The sequence below is a fragment of the Aethalodelphis obliquidens genome, unplaced genomic scaffold, assembly GCF_003676395.1.
Source record: "Aethalodelphis obliquidens isolate GAN/ISIS:26980383/991018 unplaced genomic scaffold, ASM367639v1 scaffold9, whole genome shotgun sequence".
Taxonomy (NCBI): Eukaryota; Metazoa; Chordata; class Mammalia; order Artiodactyla; family Delphinidae; genus Aethalodelphis; species Aethalodelphis obliquidens.
In genome coordinates, this window is record NW_020837953.1 from 38,094,584 (window position 1) to 38,113,686 (window position 19,103).

General features: G+C 55.4%; 1 protein-coding gene across 6 annotated transcripts in view; it reads left to right on the forward strand.

The window, feature by feature from the left end:
• Positions 1–19,103, forward strand: part of CAPZB (capping actin protein of muscle Z-line subunit beta) — a 135,761-nt gene that overhangs the window by 99,409 nt on the left and 17,249 nt on the right. For all 6 annotated transcript variants that reach the window (XM_027109949.1, XM_027109950.1, XM_027109947.1 and 3 more), the window contains exons 4-6: positions 1,084–1,197; positions 17,200–17,341; positions 17,712–17,828. In XM_027109949.1, coding sequence (XP_026965750.1) covers positions 1,084–1,197; positions 17,200–17,341; positions 17,712–17,828 — 373 coding nt within the window. The remainder of the gene's footprint in view (positions 1–1,083; positions 1,198–17,199; positions 17,342–17,711; positions 17,829–19,103) is intronic.

The window sequence follows — 19,103 nt, forward strand, 5'->3', positions numbered from 1 at the left end:
CGGCGGCTTCTCTTGTTCCAGAGCACGGACTCTAGGCACATGGACTCAGTAGTCGTGGCACGCGGGCTCAGTAGTCGTGGCACGCGGGCTCAGTAGTTGTGGCGAGCGGGCTTAGTTGCTCTGCGACATGTGGGATCTTCCCGGACCAGGGCTCGAAACCGTGTCCCCTGCATTGGCAGGCGGATTCTTAACCACTGAGCCACCAGGCAGGGCCCCACCCCCACCCCTCACCTTTTTAATTCTCTTTCTTTGAACCCCCAGCTCTGTGAACTCCACCTGCGGGAATTAATGAGTGGCTATTTCCCTTATAACCCCCCTTCCAGCACTCTCTGTGATTAAATGCTTTCCTGATGTGGCAAAACACATTTTAAAAAATGCAGCAAGACTTTGCACTGGAAAAAGTGAGGCTGGTTCTCATTACTTCACAGTCTTCGTTGTGTGCACGGCCCTTGGAGGCTGGAAGGCCGTCCTCTGTTCACAGGGAGAACTCTGTCCCTCAGGTTTTCTTACGTGTGGTCAGCCTTTCCCCATGGGGCTGGCTGTCTTGTTGCTTCCATAACTGACAGCTCTCTTCTTAATCCTTAATCATGTAAGAAGATTTTTGAGGAGTAGGAGTTTCTCCAGAGCTGCCAGCAGGCCAGGGAGGAGAGAGGGGCCTTTATTGATCAAAACAGTGGTGAGAACAAAGGAAAATTTTTAAAAGTGTGAGAAAGAAGTCCCATTTGTTGAGCACTTACTATATGCCCGTCTCTAATTTAGGCACTTGATGTGTCAATATTTTTCTCCTGTGCTCCTCAAAGCAGCCCTGTGGGTAAATAGTAGCCTCAGTTTGCACATAAGGAAAGGGAGGCTCAGAGAAGTCAAGACACCTGTTGGAAATGCACAGCTGGTGAGAGTTGGAGCCTGGGGTTCATACCCAGGTCAGATGGAATCTGAGCCGTTGCTCTGCAAACCTTGAGAAAGCCGTGTCTATGCCCAGGGCCTGTGGATAATGGCTTTTCCTCTGACATTTCAGAAGCTGGGGCTTGGGCCGATGGCTCACTGGAATGATTCATGTGATCTCCTTCTCCTTCTCCCCTCCAGGTCACCGTGGAGTAACAAGTATGACCCTCCTTTGGAAGATGGGGCCATGCCTTCTGCTCGGCTGAGGAAGCTGGAGGTGGAAGCCAACAATGCCTTTGACCAGTACCGAGACCTGTGAGTTACGGACTCCCTTTGCCCCGCAGCTCTTTTGATAGGTAGTTCATAGATGAAACGCGAGGCCAAGTCGTCTCCCTTAGACCTGCCACCTGGCTGGCCTAACTAGTAGAAGTTCTGAGCTCCCGCAGCAGGGCGCTGGGCCCGAGCGTGGTCATCGGGTCAGTCGTGAGAGGCTGCTGCTACCTTGCCCGGGCAGTACTCTGCATCGTGCCTCTCAGGAACAGCCGGTGCCATTGGGACAGCACCTCCCTTGTGCAAGACTCAGTGCCAGATATTTCATATACGTCATCTTAAATCCTTAAATCCTCACAAATGTGGTCACTGTTTCAGTCCCTATTTCCCAGATGAAGAAATCAAAGTTCAGAAAGATTAAGGTGTTTGTCCAAAAGGCAAGAGGCAGAGTGAGGAATCAAACCCGGCTCCGTCTGTCTCCAAAGGCCCCTCTGGTTTTCACTGCACTGCCTGCCCTGACTCTGTTCTTACCTGGAGCTCAGGGCACCTGCTTCCAGACCAGTCACCAGGGCGGGAGGAGTCGAGGTCCTTAAACAGTGGGCCTTGGGCAGCCACCTCTGAGCCAGCATTTTGCTGACCCCCGAGTTTTGGGGGCCTCAGCCTGCACTTTGGGAAGTGTTTTCGCTGCACCTGCTTTCTGCTTCCGTCCAGTCCCTCCACACCACCAGAAGGGTGACCACTTAATTAATCCGCCTTGCAAGGGAAGGCTCCAAAGCAGGTTATCCTCTGAAGCGTTTTCTCTTAATCTGTAGAATCTCATTTCTAATTAAGTCTGTATTGAAAATGTAACAAAACTGGAATGCATGCAATGCTACCTCAGTACAGATTCAGTCATTTGGGGAGGGCGTGGCATACACTCTGCAAAGGGCCAGATAGTAAACATTTTAGGCTTTACAGGCTACACAGTCTCTATCCCTTTTTCTTTGTTCTTTCTTTTTTATGTATATTTTATCCTTTAAAAATGTAAAACCGTCTTCTTGAGGCTTGAGGTAGGTGGGAATTGGCCTTCGGTCTACAGGGTGCCCTCCCTGACCTGACCTAGGATATAGGCAAGAAAATGGAAATGAGAGAAACGAAGCATCTGAATGGCGGAAACCACTGTCTGAAAGCTGGTGTTGTTACACTTCAAGAAGGAGTGTCAGGTCTCCATCTTGCAGACAGTTGGCGTGGTTTTCCAGTTTTTAGCAGATTTGATGTAACGCATATAAAAAAGAATTTACTTTACAAGCTGGTCTGGGAGGAAAAGTGACACTTTTCAGTCTGACACACGGACAGACAAAAAGACCCACAACACACAAGCAGAAGCTCTGAGGAAACCATGAACAAATGGCCCTGAACATTTCGGTAGCTCCCGAACGGCACTGTGTGACCCAGCTTTATCTGGGGTGTCTGTCATGTGCCAGTATTGTATATACGTTATCCTTAATCCTTTCAAGAACCTCTGGGGGAGATGATTTTCCCTTTTTTATATACAGATGAGGAGATTGAGGTTCCCAGGGGCTAAATGACTCACCACAGGACACAGAGGCGAAGAGCTAGGACTTGAGTCCATATTTGCCTGAAGTTTCCACAACTTATTGATTTTCACCATTAGAGTGAATTCACTGATTAAAGGGTTCTTATGTCTAGAAATGTGCCCTGTGGTAGAATAGCTCCTCTTCCAGTGATGCTGAGAGATGTCCTCGTTGCTGTCACCTCTGGTTTATTTGTAGTTGGTCTTACCTGGCCATTTGGCAAGAAGCCTATCCAGCTGCTAAATAAGAATTCCCAAGTGGAATCAGCTTCATGGGGTCATGATAATATTGATAATAAGAGAGCAGTGGTAATAACAGCAGTTACCAGCCAGTGGCTGGGCGAGCACAGTGTTCACTGCCTCTCAGTCTCATTTGATCTTCACATCAGCCTGTGCAAGAGGATTGTCCCCATTTTACAAATGAGTTGACAGGTTTAGGGAGGTGAAGTCACTTGCCCAACTTCACACAGCCAGTAACGTATTTCGCATGTTATGGTCCAGTATGAAACCGTCCTTATCCGACTCCAGAGCCCAACAGTTATCCATCTACCTGACTGACGTTTGAGTGTTTGCTTGCCAAGCCCTGGGGCACTGGCCTTGAATATGGAGGGCCACGTCCCTGTCTGTGCGGTGCGTCCACTGTGGGAGGACGAACAATAGAGTGACGCCCGGGCCGGAAAGGAGTGGTCTGGGCAGAGGGCTGCCTGTGCCAGCGGCTCCAAGGATCAGCACGAGGCTGGTTCTGATTTCTTAGAGGCTAAACATTTGGGCTGTGATTTCCCGAATACAGCAATGCAGACGTGTTGGTGCCCTGTGCTGCCGTTTGGGCCCAGGCCCGGGGAAGAGGCTGGTGTCGTCTCTGACTCCTTTCTCCCTCCTGTCTCGCTGGTTCACGTGTATAATGACATGTGGTCAGTCTTAGACGTGTGCCTTCTGTGGGGTCTTGACTGGCCTAACATCGTGAGCCTTTCCCCATCACCATTAAAAAGTCTTCACTGTGATCCCCCAATCCTTACAGCAACTCTGTAGGGTAAGTGGGAGTTACCTCATTTAACAGACGATGAAACCGATGCTCAGAGAAGTCCTCCAGTGGTTAATCCGCTAGGAAACGGCAGGAGCTGGGCTCGTACCCTCGGTCTGACTCTCTGCGCCGCCTCCTGAGAAGGCTTCCCTGCCTGGGCGAGCGTCCACTTTGAAGGTGGCGTTAAGCCTTAATGACCCGTATTTCTCTGGGGCTGTGCATGGGCCTGCACTCTCCTGTAAAGGTGAGCGGGGCTGCGGGGGCTTGGGGAGGGGGTGAAAGGACAGCTTCCTCCACCCAGTGGCGGATCTAACAGGACAAGCCAGCCCCGGAGGTTCTGGGATGGTCTGTGGAGGTGGAATCCTGGCCCAGAGAATGCCATCTGTCCCCAGCAGCATCAGTGTGCTTTTCCGTGGGGGAGGAGAGAGTACAAGGCCTGCGGGTGGCGCCCACAGAGGAGGGCAGGAGGCCCTTCATGCCCTTGTATGTGAGGGGAGGCCCGGTTCTCGCTGTCTCAGCAACCTCAGGCCACCGGGCTGGCTAGAGCTGTCATTGGGCAACCAGAGTCAGCAGTTTCAAAGCACCCTGAGTTATCAGTGTCCTGAGGACGCCCTCTCCTGAGGCCTTACGTGAGGACGAATGCAAGTCTCCTTTTTCTTTCTTTCCTTCCTTTCCCTTCCTCCTTCCCTGCCCCCTCTCTCCCAGTACCTTGCTCACCTCTGGAAGTCCCCGTCGTCAGAGTGCCCTGTGACTTGTTAGTGGCCATGTCAGTGACCTGGGCAGGGCCAGAGCCTGAGCTCTTCCCCCTGTGGTTCTGGAGCAGATGGAGATGAGCGAGGGGCTCGGAGGCCTTGAGCAGCACAGGCCAGTGGTCGCTCCAGGTTTTCTAGGGACCTGGACCAGATCGTTCCAAGGGAGGCAGGGGCAGTAGGTCATGCCTTCCTCTTTATGCTTCATCCCTGCCCCTCCGCAGTCTAGACCTCTTCCTGCAGGAAGGAAGACTCCTTTGCTGTCACCCAGTGAAGGAAGCCACAGCGCTCCTCCGTGGATTCTTCCACCTGCCTGCCTTTCACGTGGACACGTGGACGCAGGCAGCAGTTCCTCTGAGGGGAGGCTCCCCGACACTGCCTCACGTCTGCTGGCTCTGGTTGCCGAGTTGCTGCCTGAGCAGCCGGCAGGATGGCCCATGTCCTGGGCTTGCCGAGGGGTGCCGGAGCCTCGGGCAGACCCAGCCCTGCCAGAAGGAAGAGAGGGTGATCGGAAGGACGCCGCCAGGAGAGGACGGGCACACCATCGCTCCCAGGAGGGCTGGATGCGGACGGCTGCCGCTCCAGGGTGCCCTGCTCCAAAGTGGGGCTTGGCCTGTGCCCCCCGGGGGCTGAGCAGGCCCATCCCCTGTACTAGGCCCGACTTTAACTCCTCCTGACCCCCCGGTGTTTGTGAATGCTGGGGCCCTGCTGGATTGCAGAGTTACGACCGAGTTTGGCTTGTGCTCCGGCCTCTCGACCAGTCCCCACCTCAAGTGACTGAAAGCTGCCAGACTCTGGCCCTCGGGCTTAGAATTAGAACGCCCTTGTTGCGGGAGCAGCTGTGCTGTAAGGAGCCTTCGGGGGCTCCTTGTTCCGCGACTCCTGGCAGGAAGGACCCTCGCCCTACGCTGGGAAGGCCGCGCTGAGCTCGGCTCACAGAGATTTGTTGGCTTCTGAAGGGCTGCAGGTTTGACAGAAGAAAAATGGGGAAGTCCCTGGCAGTCCAGTGGTTAGGTCTCTGCGCTCTCACTGCTGAGGGCCAGGCTTCAACCCCCTGGTTGGGGAACTAAAATCTCACAAGCTGTGTGGCACAGGGAAAAAAGGAAAAGAAACAAACAAAGAGGCCTAAGGTGCTCTTTCCTGCCACGTCCTGCTCCGGCGTGGACCTCTCCCCCTCCCCAGCTGTTGGCTGTGCCTTAAGACTGAACCTGCGGCCACGGTAGTGAAGACGGCTTCCTGGCTCCGCTTCCTCCTGTGCTGGTCCTGGCCCGTCAGCCTTTTTCTTCCTCCTGATGTTCTCCTTAACACGATGAGTGGAAGGAGACCTCGGGGAGCGTGGAGCCAGCTGAGATGCGATCCAGGCCGGGCGAAGGGGGCTTCTCTCTGCCGTGAGAGAGAAAAGCTTCTTCCCCAGCACCCCGAGGGAAAGCCTTGGCTTCTGTCCTCGGGCTCTGGACTTTGATCCCTGGGGCTGTAAAGGTTTTGACTTTGTAGGGAATTGGGATGTGGAACTGGTGTGGTCCGAGTGAGGGGCCAGGCCAGGGACACACTGACGAACAGGCCCTCTGGCTTGCAGCTCCGGTGGGGATGTGGCCCCCCTCTCTCCTGCCTGTGCACAGCATTTCTCCATATAGCTTAAAAGTGCCAGCAGTTTGGAGCACAACTCCTTTCCCAAGGTGGGCAAGTGGCGCGTAGGGGCCCAGGGAGGTGAGCTGTGTGTTCTGCATGATTCCTTTGAAGCCCCCCAGTTCTGGCTTCCCCCCTGCTCCTCCCAGGTCCCTGCCACGTTCTCACCATCCCACCCTCCCGTCCCTCCCACATTTACTGATTTCCTTCTTTGCCGTCACCAGTGACAGAAAGGGATTGTGGTGGTAACTTTTCCCCAAGAGAATAACTGTTAAGCAACCATTGATAGCACGGCTCTGATCTTAGATTTAAAATAGTCCATTTGCCGAAAATGCTCAGGAGATGACAGGCAGGTTTTGCTGGAGTGCTGGCGCTGGGGGAAGTCCTGATCAACTCTCCAGTCATCTGGAACGTCATCACTTCTCTCCCCGCAAGCCCTCCCACCTTGGTCACCGACATCCAGGCTACTCTCATTCTCTGCCAAGCCCCAGGATGGTTTCCTGGCTCTAATTCATGGGCTGGCTCAGTTAGCCCCTGGGGAAGAGGGAGAGGTCGCAGAAAGGGCCTCCTCTCGGGTGGCTGGCTCACAGGGTCACTGCTGTCTTGGCAGAGTTGTCTCTGCCTTCTCAGGCCTTAAGCCTGGGGTAGCTCGTCGGTCACAGAACCTCATCACGTGACCTAAGTGAGCCATCTTTCTTGGGAGAGACTTAGTAGAGGGTCAGCACTTGCAGCTGCCAGAGAAACATCTTATTTGTGGTGTGAGCCACCAGTTGGCTGCCACGAACCCCACGATCAGTGCTTTGCGTTTTCAGGTTCCCAGAGAAGATGGGAAACCTTCCCCACTCTGGCTTTCACCCTGGGTCCTCTGTCGGCCCAGGTTCTGTTGAGACCAGATGTTCTGACCGAAGGGGCTGGCAACTGCTTTCTTTCAGAGATGATTGCTCCCATCTGTGCCAGGCATCTTGCCCCGCGCTCTGCGGTCCTTGGCTCTTGGCTTGCAGCAGATAATACCTTCAAACATGCGGTTGCAATTTATTGGCCTTATAAGTTAATTTTAGTGGGTGTGCAATTGATTGAAATCAAAGCTTAACGAAGGCCAGAGTCTAGGGGGTGGGGGAGCGGGGCGGGAAGGCATTTTGTGTTCTTCCTTTGCTTCGGGTCTGAGATAATCTTCAAAAGCCTTAATTAGGTTTCCTAATCAGCCCTTCTTGTCTGGAAGACGTTTACAGAGTGAAACAAGGCTGGCGTCCCTGTGGCAGCCCCAGAGCCTGCGAGCCTCTCTGGCAGCGGCCGGGCGCTGGCAGATGGGCCTTCCCGCGGCTCCCCGCCTCCTCTCCCCCGCTGGGACCGGGTCACAGTTGTGGCTGCTTCCGCTCCTTCCTTCCCTTCTCTGCGCCTCTGTCACGTGACGTTTGAGCGACACCAGCCCAGCGAAGGCAGGGCATCCGTGTTCCTGTGCGGAGAAAGTTTGTTGCCTTGGTTTCTTGGGTCCTTGAAACTCCATGTTCCCAGCTGCCGTCTCAGACCTCTCACCCTGGGCTCCCCGGGGCTGCCCCTTCCTGGGATGTGAGCATTGGGCCTGGAGAGTTCCAGTGTTTCAGTCCTGATGGGAATCGTAGGTGGCAGCGGGAGGCTTTCTGATGAAATGGAGGTAGCAGAAGTATGGGAAGCAGCTAACTGGTGGTCGGTGGGGACACCTGGCAGCAGGCACAGACACCTCCCAGCAGAAGTCACTGTGTCCGCGTCAGGCTGCAGAGTGGGGGAGGGCCTGGGCTTTGAAAGAGACCTGGCCTTGATTCGCTGGTCTGCCCGTACTCACTGACTTGGGGCGAGTGGTCCGCTTTCTGGCCTCTGTTTCCTTATCTGTCAGCAAGGTGCCACTGCCCATCTTGGGGGGTGGGGGGGGTGAGGGCAGTCAGTGAGGCGCTGTTCCCAAGGCTCACCTTGCACTCATGGTGTCCACTCACACCTTCGAGTGTGACAGAATTATCCTCGCCTTGCAGCAGTGACCTGTGTGGCTGTGTTTTTATTGTGGCTGGGAGGTGGTTTTGGTGCAGACATGGCGAGGCAGCAGGCCGCGTTAGGAGGCTTCGGGTCCTGGTGGGGCTTTGCCATAGACCGCAGCAAGACCTTGAGTAAATCTGTTTCAGAAATGGAGTGAAGTAGCTCCCTTCTGCGGTGACGGGAGAGAGTACTTAGGATGGAGCCACAGATACTTCCCGAGAGCCTGCCGTGCTCTGAGCACTGCAGGTGCCATGGGGGTGGGTCAGGCAGGCCCCTTGGGCCCAGCAGGGGTGAGGAGGTACACAGGGGAAGAAGTGAACAAACGAACGAAGGACTCGCACCCTTTGGTAAGTGCTGAGAAGGACCAAAAACTGGGCGCTGCATCTATAGCAGTGGCCGGGGAGGGGCCGTGGGGTGACTGGAGCGGGCGTCCCTGTCGCAGAGGAGCATCACCAGAGCAGGCCTGGCTGGCATCTGGGACCTTGGATCTGGGAGGTTTTGTTCCATTCCCTGATAGGAGCAGTCATGACGTGGAAACTGTCGCGCAAACGCTATGGTTTGTGCAGAACTGCAGCCTCCGTGCTGGAGCCTGGAGCTGCGGTGTGTGCCAGGCAGAGGAGCTCAGCAGTAAGAGCCCTGGGCACCGAGGCTCGGGGTGGGTTGGGGGGGGGCTCCCCGGGGACAGCACTTCACACGCCGTCCCGGCCCGTCGTCGCTGGGGAATTAGGCGCACCTCGTGTGACTCCGCGGGGCGGGGTGGGGGCAGCCTTGGAAGCCTGGACCCGGTTCCCTCCCTCGGCGGCTGTGCCCTGTCTCCTTGGAATAACTCCCGGCTGCGAGCACGACTCTTCTGAGTCCTGTGAGTCCTCCTAGCAAATCGTGGAAGCTCGGGTGGTCGTGGGGAGCCATGCTCAGCCGTGTGACCTGGTGGGGAGGGGCTCACTGGTGTGGCCAGGGCACAGGGGCCATGCGGAGAGGTGCACGGGCCCTCGTCCGGCACAGGCCTGGGGTGTAGTCCTCAGCACCCGGGGCAGGGTCTGGAGGGTCCCGGGATGCGTGGGACAGCTCTGGCTGTGCATCCTGAGAGATCCCTCCAGAAGTTGTTTGGGGGCTGGGGTGCGAGACCCTGACTCGGACTCCTCTTACTCTGGCTGCTCGGTCCTCCTGACTCGGACTCCTCTTACTCTGGCTGCTCGGTCCTCACCGCTCCCCCGCTAGTCTGGCTGAGCGACACCTGTGGGTTGAGGTTACCCTGTGTTTCCCACCACCAGAAACAGCCAGGCCCAGTTACCTTTGGTCTCCAGAGTCAGAACCCAGCCGGGAGATGGGTGGAAGCACTGAGCAGAGTAAGCGTGAGGTGATGGAATCGTTCAGGAAAGTTCTGGGGCGGGTGAGACCTGGACCATCGGGACTGGCCATCAGCCTGGCTGCCTGCCCCTTCACACAGGTCTGGGTGGCCCCCGCCACGTGAACCTTTTCCCCCTTGCCCAGAGGTGGAGGGCCTCTCCCGGGTCTGAAGGTCTCCCGAGGGACCCTGCCACAGTGCCGCTTGCTACACATCCTGTGCCCCAGGGGCCGCGTGGTAAAGGTGGGGAAGTCATGCCTGGCTCTCAGCTTGTCGGCAGCATAATGAGTGTTTGGGTTTCCACCTACATTATTTGTATCTTCCATGCATTTGGAGGGCCTCTGGGAACCCACCCTGCCTGCTGTGGGCCTCCGGCTGCCAGTCGGGCCGGTGTGAGAGTGCTGGAGGCAGCTAAGGGGGAAGCCAAGGTCGCCTCAGCTGCGCTGTTTTGATGGAGTGGGAGACGCGTGGAGAGACGCCCTGTCTGCTTTGGGGTGAGTTGGGTCGAGTCGCTTCCTGCTCTCGTGGTGTAAGTTTCAGCTGCTCTGAGCCCTGCTCTGAAGCAGGGGCGTTTCCTGCGGTTCCCAGAGCCCGTGCACGCAGGGTCCAGACAGGCCACTCGTTGCCCCCCAGCCTGGAGGCCAGTGATGGTGCGTCCACGTGGGTCCCCTTCGCCAGGCTCCTGAGGCCGTGCCCAGGGCCTGCTTGCCTTGGCACGCGCTGTCTGCTTTTCATCTGCTGGAAGAAAGTTAAATGGAAAACAGGAGCATGCAGAAGACAAGCTCATTTACAAACATGATCCCCGACTCAGCATCAAGGACTCTGGTTCCTCCAGGATTCCTGGGTTCTGTCACCGCACGGCAGCCAGTCACGCTTCGGGTTATGTGGCTGCACGTGTTGGGGTGAAGCGAGGACCGGCTTCCTCCGGTGGCGGTGCTCCCTGGTGCTGCCGGGCACCCTGTGCTGCCAGGGAAGCTGCTTCGTGCGAGTGTCGAGGGTGGGTGGTCTTCCAGCCGTTCAGCCAGCAGGCCTCTGCTGCCACCTTGAAGTGGAGGGCCCTCCTTCCAGAACTCCCAGTGCAGGGTTCTCGGTGTTGCTCAGACTCCTGGCCACTTGGTGTACCCCTTCCTTCCTTCCCTGACTTTCTCCTGCACTTGAGGCAGCATTGTTTACAGCAGCGTGTGCGTGTGCGTGTGCGCGTGTGTGTGTGTGTGTGTGTGTGTGAGAGAGAGAGAGAGAGAGAGAGAGAGAGAATTTACCTAAGTCCAGCCCCACAGGCTAAACCAGGGCCATGAGAACAGGACGTGGCTCTGGGGCAGCCAGCTCCCCAGTTCTCAGCTGTGTGACTTGGGTGCATTCCTTTCGCTCTCTGGGTTTCCACCATCTTAACTGTAGAATAATGTATGCAAAGCCCCTGACACAGAATGGGTTCTCAAAAACGGCAGCTCTTGGGTGATGGTGATGGCAACTCCAGAAGGCCTTGACCGTCCACATCCTCCCGGGTGGGCAGTGTGTTCACGGGTAGCCCGGAGAGGCAGAGGACGCTCACGGGTGGCATGCAGTGCGGACGGTGTGGTCAGGTGCCAGGCCAGCTCGGCGGCCCCTGCAGCAGAACCATTGTTTCCAGAGAGGCCTTCATTATTCCTCTTTAAGTAAAAAAATAAAAACCTCGTAAAGCGAGGCTGTAAAGCGCCGCAGCCACGGTCCAGATGTGCACGTCTGAGTGCAACTGGCATTGAAGTCGCGCCTGCCTAAGCCGATCGGCATGTTTGCTATGGGGACTGTTGCACCTGTGTGTGCTGGAAGGAGTGTCTGCAGAATACCTGTCCCGTGTCCGTGGGCAGATTCTGGGACGCGTTCCAAAAACCATGGTGGAAACGGCTGTCACTGGAGGTGTGTAAGCAAAGTTTTGGTCAACTTAAGATGTTGGGAGTCTGCACTGTGGCGCTCAGAGTCTGCCTCACACCGGCCCTCATGCGGCCACCTGATCCTGGAGTGTCAGAGCTGGGAGAGACCCCAGTGAACCTCGGGTCCAATGTTTTCATCTTGCAAATGAGAAAACCACATTGGTGCCGCACAAATATCCGTTGCCTTCCTCTTGGCTTTGTTTAATGAAGCCGACTGCAGAAGCTCACACTCCAGCACCTAAGGGTGTGGTCTTGTGCTGGCCCCCCACCCCCCACCGACTTGTCTGGGTTTGGGGGTGACTGCCTGTCCTCCGAATCGCAGGTGTCATCGCGCTGCCAGAGATCCACGTCCGCTCCGGCCTCCTGCCCAGTCCCGGGAAGGCTGCCCAGCCCACTTCCAGCTAAAGGAGCACGTCTGGATGAACCCTGCTCCCAGCAGATCTGTGCTGGCTGTGGTTCTTTTGTGGGGGTCATGGCATGTGACTCATTACCTGTTGGGGCCTCTGTATCAGAGCCACAAGTCCAGCTATTCTCCCAGGAGGCGATTTGATGGGAAAGAGGGAGGGCCAGCCTCCAAGCCGATTCCAGTCCCGGCTTCCCTGTTACATGCGCAGCCCCACGTTGGCCAAGCCTGGTTACAGCCCAGATTCCTGAAACAAGTTTCCATCCTGGTCTCCACGCACACCTCAGCCTCAAACACTCCATAAAGCTTTAGGAGCCCAACTAGGTTTTGGGTTTTGTTTTTTTTTTTTCCTTTTGTGAAGTAGGTCATTTTGAGTATGAAGTATTATGTTTTCCCTTTTGTCTCCTCCTCCCCAGCAGTCCTGAGGTTGGAGAGTTATGGTCATAGAATCTGTATGCATGACGCTGACTTTGGTCAAGTGGAGGAGTGCATTTCAGGGGGAAACGACATAGCTCTCTGGGAAAAAGAGAGTCACTGACACCCCAGGCTTTTCGCTGATCCAGGTTCAGGGTCTAACTCGCCCAGGCGCTTCAGTGTGATTGGCTGTGTGGGGCAATAGCCAGCCCACCTGAGGGGCTTGCCTGTGGCTCCTGGCTTATCCAGCGCAGTGCCCTGGTGACCTGGTCTTTTGAAGTTGATGAAACCTGGTTGTGGTCAACATGCTGTTTTTCAGATGGTGGGACTTAACGGAGCCAATCCAGGTGCCCCCATCTCCTTAATGCCAGCTGTCTGAATTCTCTGCAGTTCCATTTGCCTTAAAAAAATATTAATCTGCTGGGAAGCTCTTGAAAGCCACCAACCGTGGAGCCGATGGCGCTTGGTTGAAAGAGTTCACTCTTGGGTGGACGTCAGAGCAGCGTTTTCCTCTCGTTCCCGGGTTGGTCTGGGTCGGTCTATCGGTTCCCCTACTGATGCTCCTGGAACTCTGAAAGGCCCCACTGTTGCCTGGTTCGACTTTCCAAGCCGGCTTCTCTGCAGCGTCCCCACAGACTGTCCCTGTGTCCCTGTGGCTAACAGGTCATTCACCGTCCTCACCGTGTGTGTGGATTTCAGCCCTCACTCCCTGAAGGTACCAGGGCTAATAAAAGCCCAGGGGTTTCGTCTTTGGGCGTCCACGTTTTAAAGATGTTCCCCGAGCTGCCCCCTTGACAGACCTCTGGGCCTCCCCTTTTGTGCCCAGCGCGGCTGGGCCATGGCAGTGGTCCTGGGACCGTCCTCCCTCCCTGCCCTGTGGAGGAGGGGCAGAGCACAGGCTGGCCGGGTGAACCCCTCAGCCGCCTGCTTGCAGCGCCAGGGCACTCTTGATGCCTCGCTCATGCTGCCGTGCGCAGCCCGAGAGCGAGTCGCCAGGGATGGCAGAGCCCCCTTATTGAAATAGAATGTTAGCATTTAAACAATGTTAATACTATTTGACTCATTAAATATACGAAGGCCAGCTAAAGTGCTTCCGCGCGCTGTCGGTTCTGGCGGGCGGCTCCTCAGGTGGCTTTCTGTGGTTTCAGACAACATTTTAGCACATTCTTAAAATACCCACAAAAGCCTTTATGTAAAAACTCATAAATGTGAACCACATAAAAATTACTTTTTTTCCCGTTTCATGTCATTATGATCAAAGTACAGTAGGTAAGAATAAATTTCCAAAAACTTGTTGAGGTCCCTCTTTAATTAACGCTTCACGTGCAGAGCAGGGCCATAAACCGTGGGACGGGGTCTGTCAGTGCCCCGTGGCCACTCTGCCACAGAGGCTGGCCTTCTGGGCGATTCTGAGCCGGCCCTTTCTCATCACGCGTCCTCCAGTCCCTTTGTCCTGGAACATCGGGTTGAGACTCGCAGCCGTGCGCGTCCCCAGAGGCCCCTTTAGGTGAATGGAATGTGGGTCCGCTCTGGCGCTGCTGCCCTCGTCTCTTTACTGAAGGTCCGATCGCCTGTAAGTTAGGGGAGTACCCAACGGGACACTCCCAGCTATGAAACCAATTACGGAGCTCACGTGGCTCCGTGGAAGGGTGCTCGTGATCCCGGCCAAGTGAGGAGAGCCGAGCCCAGCCCCGTCCCCTTGCTGTGCCTACAGTTACATAAAAGTAAGCGTCTGGACAGAGACCGGAGGGGAATTTGGAAAAATGAGATTTATGGGATAAGCTGATTTATGGTGTTGTGGGCTAAATTGTAAACTTCCTTTTTTTAAAATAATGTTCTTCTAATAATTTTTTTAATTTGGGGGAAGAATAGTAACCCACGTGAGCATCAGAGTCGAGCTTGCATTTTTACCTCCTTTGTCTCCAACATTTTGTAACGTTGGACCTGGTCAGTGTGGCCCACAAGGGAAGCTGAGGATGCCAGGGAGGAGCTGCCCGGAGCGGAGCCGGGCCGTGAGGTGGGACTTTGGAGTGGAAATGGCCAGTTCCGCCCCGCAAAACGGTAATGCTGTTGTTTTATTCTTCTGGAAGAAAACAGAAATCTAAGGGAGGGGACTGAGAGGGCTCAACCACAGGCCCCCTGGTGCTTTTGAACTGGTTGCCAGGTGGTGTCGAGGAGGGTTGTCAAGCCACCAGGCCCTCTGCTGGTTCCCTCCCAGGGCAGCCTGACCTGCCCTCCCCCGAGTCCCAGCACAGAGACAAGAACAACACTCTGGGCTGGAAGGCGCCTGAGGCGGGGGGCCTCGGGCTTCGAGGGGCAGAAGGATGAACACGCCCTCTGGGCTTCGCGCCTTCGCTCCAGGAAAGAAGGAATTAGCGGCCCACTTCTGCCAGCACAAGAAAAGCCACATTTTTAAAAGTTGTTTTTTCCCTTTTGATGTGGGGCTGCTCTCCCGACAAGCAGGCGGAAAGGGAAAACCATGCGATGGAACCCAGCCATCTGTCACCGAAAGGACGGGTGTTGGCGGGTCTGCCCTGGGCTGCCCTTCCCGCCCGCCATAGTGCAGCTCTGCTTCCCGGGGAATTCGGGGAGGGGGCACCAAAACCCCGGAGCCCATGCCGCCCGCTCACCTGAGTGAGGGGTCTGGTCCCAAGGTGACCACGTTCCAGGGTGGCCCGGCGTGTGACCAGCTCCCTGCAGGGCTGGGCCAGGTCAGGGCGGCCCTGTGGAGGGAAGTTGGGGGCGCCTCAGGCTCTACGCCAGAACACTTACCTACTTGGGGTCTGGGGAGAGATCTAGAACAAGGGAAAGCGCCTTCCCGAGTGGGGTCCCCGAGTGCCCAGCGTTGGCCAGGTTCCCGGAGTTGCCCTGGGCTGGCACTGAGCTCGGGCCCGCAGGTGTGTCTCTCCATTCTCCCGTGCTTTCCCCTCACGGTTCTACGCTCTGCTGCCCTGGTCGGAAGCCAGAGTCCTCAATCCCTCGATCTTTCCTTTCCCTCAGTCCCTCAACCTCAGTCCCTCAATCTTTTGACCAACATCTAGCCCCGGGGCTGGCACCTGATACAGCCTCCTGCCGTCACCTGCCTTCTGGGGCCGACTGGCCAGGGGAGACAGCTGTGCATTTCACTTGACAGCTCAATCGCAATGGGTAGCGCGGGATGGAGCAGTCGCGACAGTCTCCCTGAGGAATGCTGGCGGGGAGGGCGCGAGGGGAACAGACCGAGGTGTGGGCCCTCATGCGCCACGCCCAGTGGGCCTGCGGTGGGTCAGAGCCAGAGACAAAGCAGCCGCGGGGCCCTGCAGCTCGCCAGCATGAAGAGGGACTACCTCTTCCGTCTGTCTCTCGGTTACACTCTGGTGTATATCACATACTGGCCTTTGTACGAAAACTTTTTAGTTTGAAAGAGTTTGATTTACAGCAAAATTATCCAAAAAAGAGTACAAAGAATTCTTGGAATACCCATCGCTTACATTCTCTAAATATTAGCATTTACCATGTATATTTTTTATCATGTAACAGCGTTATCGAGGTGTAATTCATATACATGTTTATTTCTATTACTTGTTTTTGTTATGAAAATAATAATCTTTGGTTAGGTATCTACTTTCCTGTATTGTTTTTGTCTTTCAACAGTCCTAGAAAGTAGATACCGTCCCTGTTTGTTTGGTTTTTTTTAATATTTATTTATTTGGCTGTGCCGGGTCTTGAGTTGCGGCGTGTGGGATCTTTTAGTCGTGGCATGCGGGATCTAGTTCCCTGACCAGGGATCAAACCCGGGCCCCCCGCGTTGGGAACGTGGAGCCTTAACCTTAGCTGGACTGCCAGGGAAGTCCCAATACTGTCCCTGCTTTATAAAGAAACTAAGGCCCAGTTCGCAGAGCCGGTAGCTGGTAGCTCTTGATAAGTAGTCATCAGGTGGATAAGCGTGTGACGTAACTGGTGACTGGCGGGGTGGGCATGGGGACATGTGCCTGCCTGACTCCCCAGCCCGTGCGTCTCGGTGCCTGCCTGCTGCTCACATCCGAGGCCGCAGCCCCGAGCCTCCTGGAGAGTCCTGGAGTGCACCTTCCGCACCACTGATGCAGGGTTAAATGGGGTCAAAGAGGCCACAGACTTTCTGGTAAAGAGTGTGCTATTAGCCACCAGAGACTCCATCGTTCCAGAGTCGTAGTTGGTCGTCAGCAGAATTTGAGGTGCTGCCATGTCAGCTGGTGGTCCGCCTTTGCTTTCTGAGCTCCTCGGACCTGTACGGACAGCCGCTGCCTTGGTGCCCTTGAATTTGGGATCCTTGCCTGATTTCCTTTGCTCCTCTGGCCTTTTCTTTTCCTCCTGCATTTGATCTGAATTAGGAATTTTTCAGTATTGCCTCAGACTTGCGGAGGAAGCTCGGTCCCAACCTTAGCCCTTCGTTTCAGGCTATACAGTTGCAGCAGGTCGCTCTGAAAAACCCACAGAAACCCCAGCGTGTGCAGGCCCTGGAGCGTTCCGGGGGGAACAGAGCTCTGTCTGCTCTCAGTGGGACAAGTCTGGACTGTTGTTGCTCTGTTTTTCCTGTTTTTCGCCTGTAAAGTAGCCATCCCAAAAGATAGGAGTATCACACGGTAATGATTACTCAATGGGAATGACCCCCATTGGGGGTCTGTTACATGTCACACACGTTTCTTCTTCTGGAAGGAATGTGAAGCCCAGAGAAGTGGAGTCAGTTTGCCAAAGGCCACAAAGCTAGAGGAAGGGCAGCTCAGCCTCAGATTCATCTTTTGGACTCCTAATTCCGTGTTCTTTCTGTGAGCCCCCCACCCGAAAGGATGCTGCATCCCCTCCCCTGACCAACGAATGAGCAGGACACATGCAAGAACCAACCCTGGAACCACCGTAGGGAGGGTCGTTAATCCCAGAGAGACATTTAGATGAATCTTTGCCAAATGACCACCCCTGGGACCTGGGGTGATGATCTGTAATTTGACGGGCTTAACATCTCATGGACACGTGGGCCTGTTTCCTGCAGGTATTTTGAAGGCGGCGTCTCGTCTGTCTACCTCTGGGATCTGGATCATGGTTTTGCTGGAGTGATCCTCATAAAGAAGGCTGGAGATGGATCAAAGAAGATCAAAGGCTGCTGGGACTCCATCCACGTGGTGGAAGTGCAGGTACAGCTCCCACCCCCACCCCCCGCCTGCAGCTGGCAGCCCAAACGGTGCGGCCTGTTCCCTAGCAGGTGCTTCTTGATGGGGATATGTTGTGATGTATAAACCCCTGCTGATTCCTAAAAGTGCCCATAGCCATGTGGATAAAGATAGGTCAGGATCGCAGTAGTCATTGATGAAAAAGATCCCCAAAGAACTTGGATACAGTGACCGCAGATTCGGCCCCTTTAAAAACCATTTGGGATTCTATAAGGTCATGTCATGGTGACGTGTTAGGAAGGGACGTGTTAGAATGACCTGAATTCAGGGGCCATTCGGGCTCTCCTCAGCTCAGGGTTGTGCCCAAGGCTCTGATCTCTGTCTCTTCCTACAGGAGAAGTCCAGCGGTCGCACCGCCCATTACAAGCTGACCTCCACGGTGATGCTGTGGCTGCAGACCAACAAATCCGGCTCTGGCACCATGAACCTCGGCGGCAGCCTTACTAGACAGGTAGAGTGGTCAGTGCCCCCGGCTGCAGCCCCAGGGCTGGCCGTGTGTGGAGATGAGTGAGCAGCTGCCCCACAGAGGGTCCTGGGGCAGCCCCTGCACCTGACGTGATCTCCCCACAGGCCTGTCCGTGTTTCCCGACATTCAGTCACGGGAGGTTTTACTTGGGATCAAGGTGTTTATGTTAAGATGCTCCCATGATGTTTAGGGCATTACCGCTGGTAACATTTTAGAATGGGTTACTTTCTCAGTTGTGGCTTAGATGATGTATTAGGGCTCTTGGTTGGAGATGACGGAGTAAAACTCTCACTGACTTAAGTGAAAATGGAAATGGGTCAGCTCACCTAAGTGTGACGTTCCGACATCGTTCAGCCCGCCCGGGTCTAAGACACGAATGATGTGGGCAGGACTCTGGATCTCCATGTGGGGGCTCCTGGCAGCCTCTGGCCATCCTAGGGGAGAGCCTCTCTCGCAGAGCAGGTCTGCCATGTGACCCCAGGAACGTCTCACTGGCGGGTCGGGTTACTTGTCCCGGACAGAATCACTTCCTGACGCTAGGGTCATGTGACTACCCATGGTCGAGGAGACGAACAGGGGTGTGGGTGTTGATTTCCTAGAGTGAAATCAGGCAGCTTCCTCACAGTCGAGAGGGGGCTGGGTGTGGGCAGCCGGCAGCCACTGGACAATGGAGAGGTGCTTTCTGCAGCGAGAACGGATGGCCGTGATCTGTGGATGGGGGTGGGCAGTGAGGAGTGACGGCAGCCAGGGGGTCAGCCTAGGGGCTTGGCAGCAGGCTGCTGGGGGATAGTAGCCAGGGTCCCCAAAAGAAGAGAAAGGACTGAAAAAGAAGCTACAGGCATCCAGAAGAGGGAGAGCCTGTTAAGCCTCCAGGCGGGTTTACCGGCCTCCCCAGGCAGGTGTCCTGTGGTACACACCTGCTCTCTGCTCAGCTCTGGCCCCCGCAGCAGTGCTCCAGGGATGCAGGGGTGCAACGGAATGATAGTCACTGGCATCCTCTACTATGCACCCCAGCAGGGCACTTTTCAAAACTCAGAATATTCGTTCACCTCATACAGAAAAAATGGGTATGTCTGCTCAAAGCAGTCCAAAGACTGCTTGAGTCACAGGGTCTTGACGTGGGAAGAGTTCAGAGGTCATCTCCCAACCTGACAGGACAGTTTGTGCCGCTCTGCTCGGGTGGGACCAGGGAGCTCGCTGCCTTGGGGGATAGCCCGTTCCTTTTACATCAGTCTCCATAAAAAGAGGCATCCAGCATGG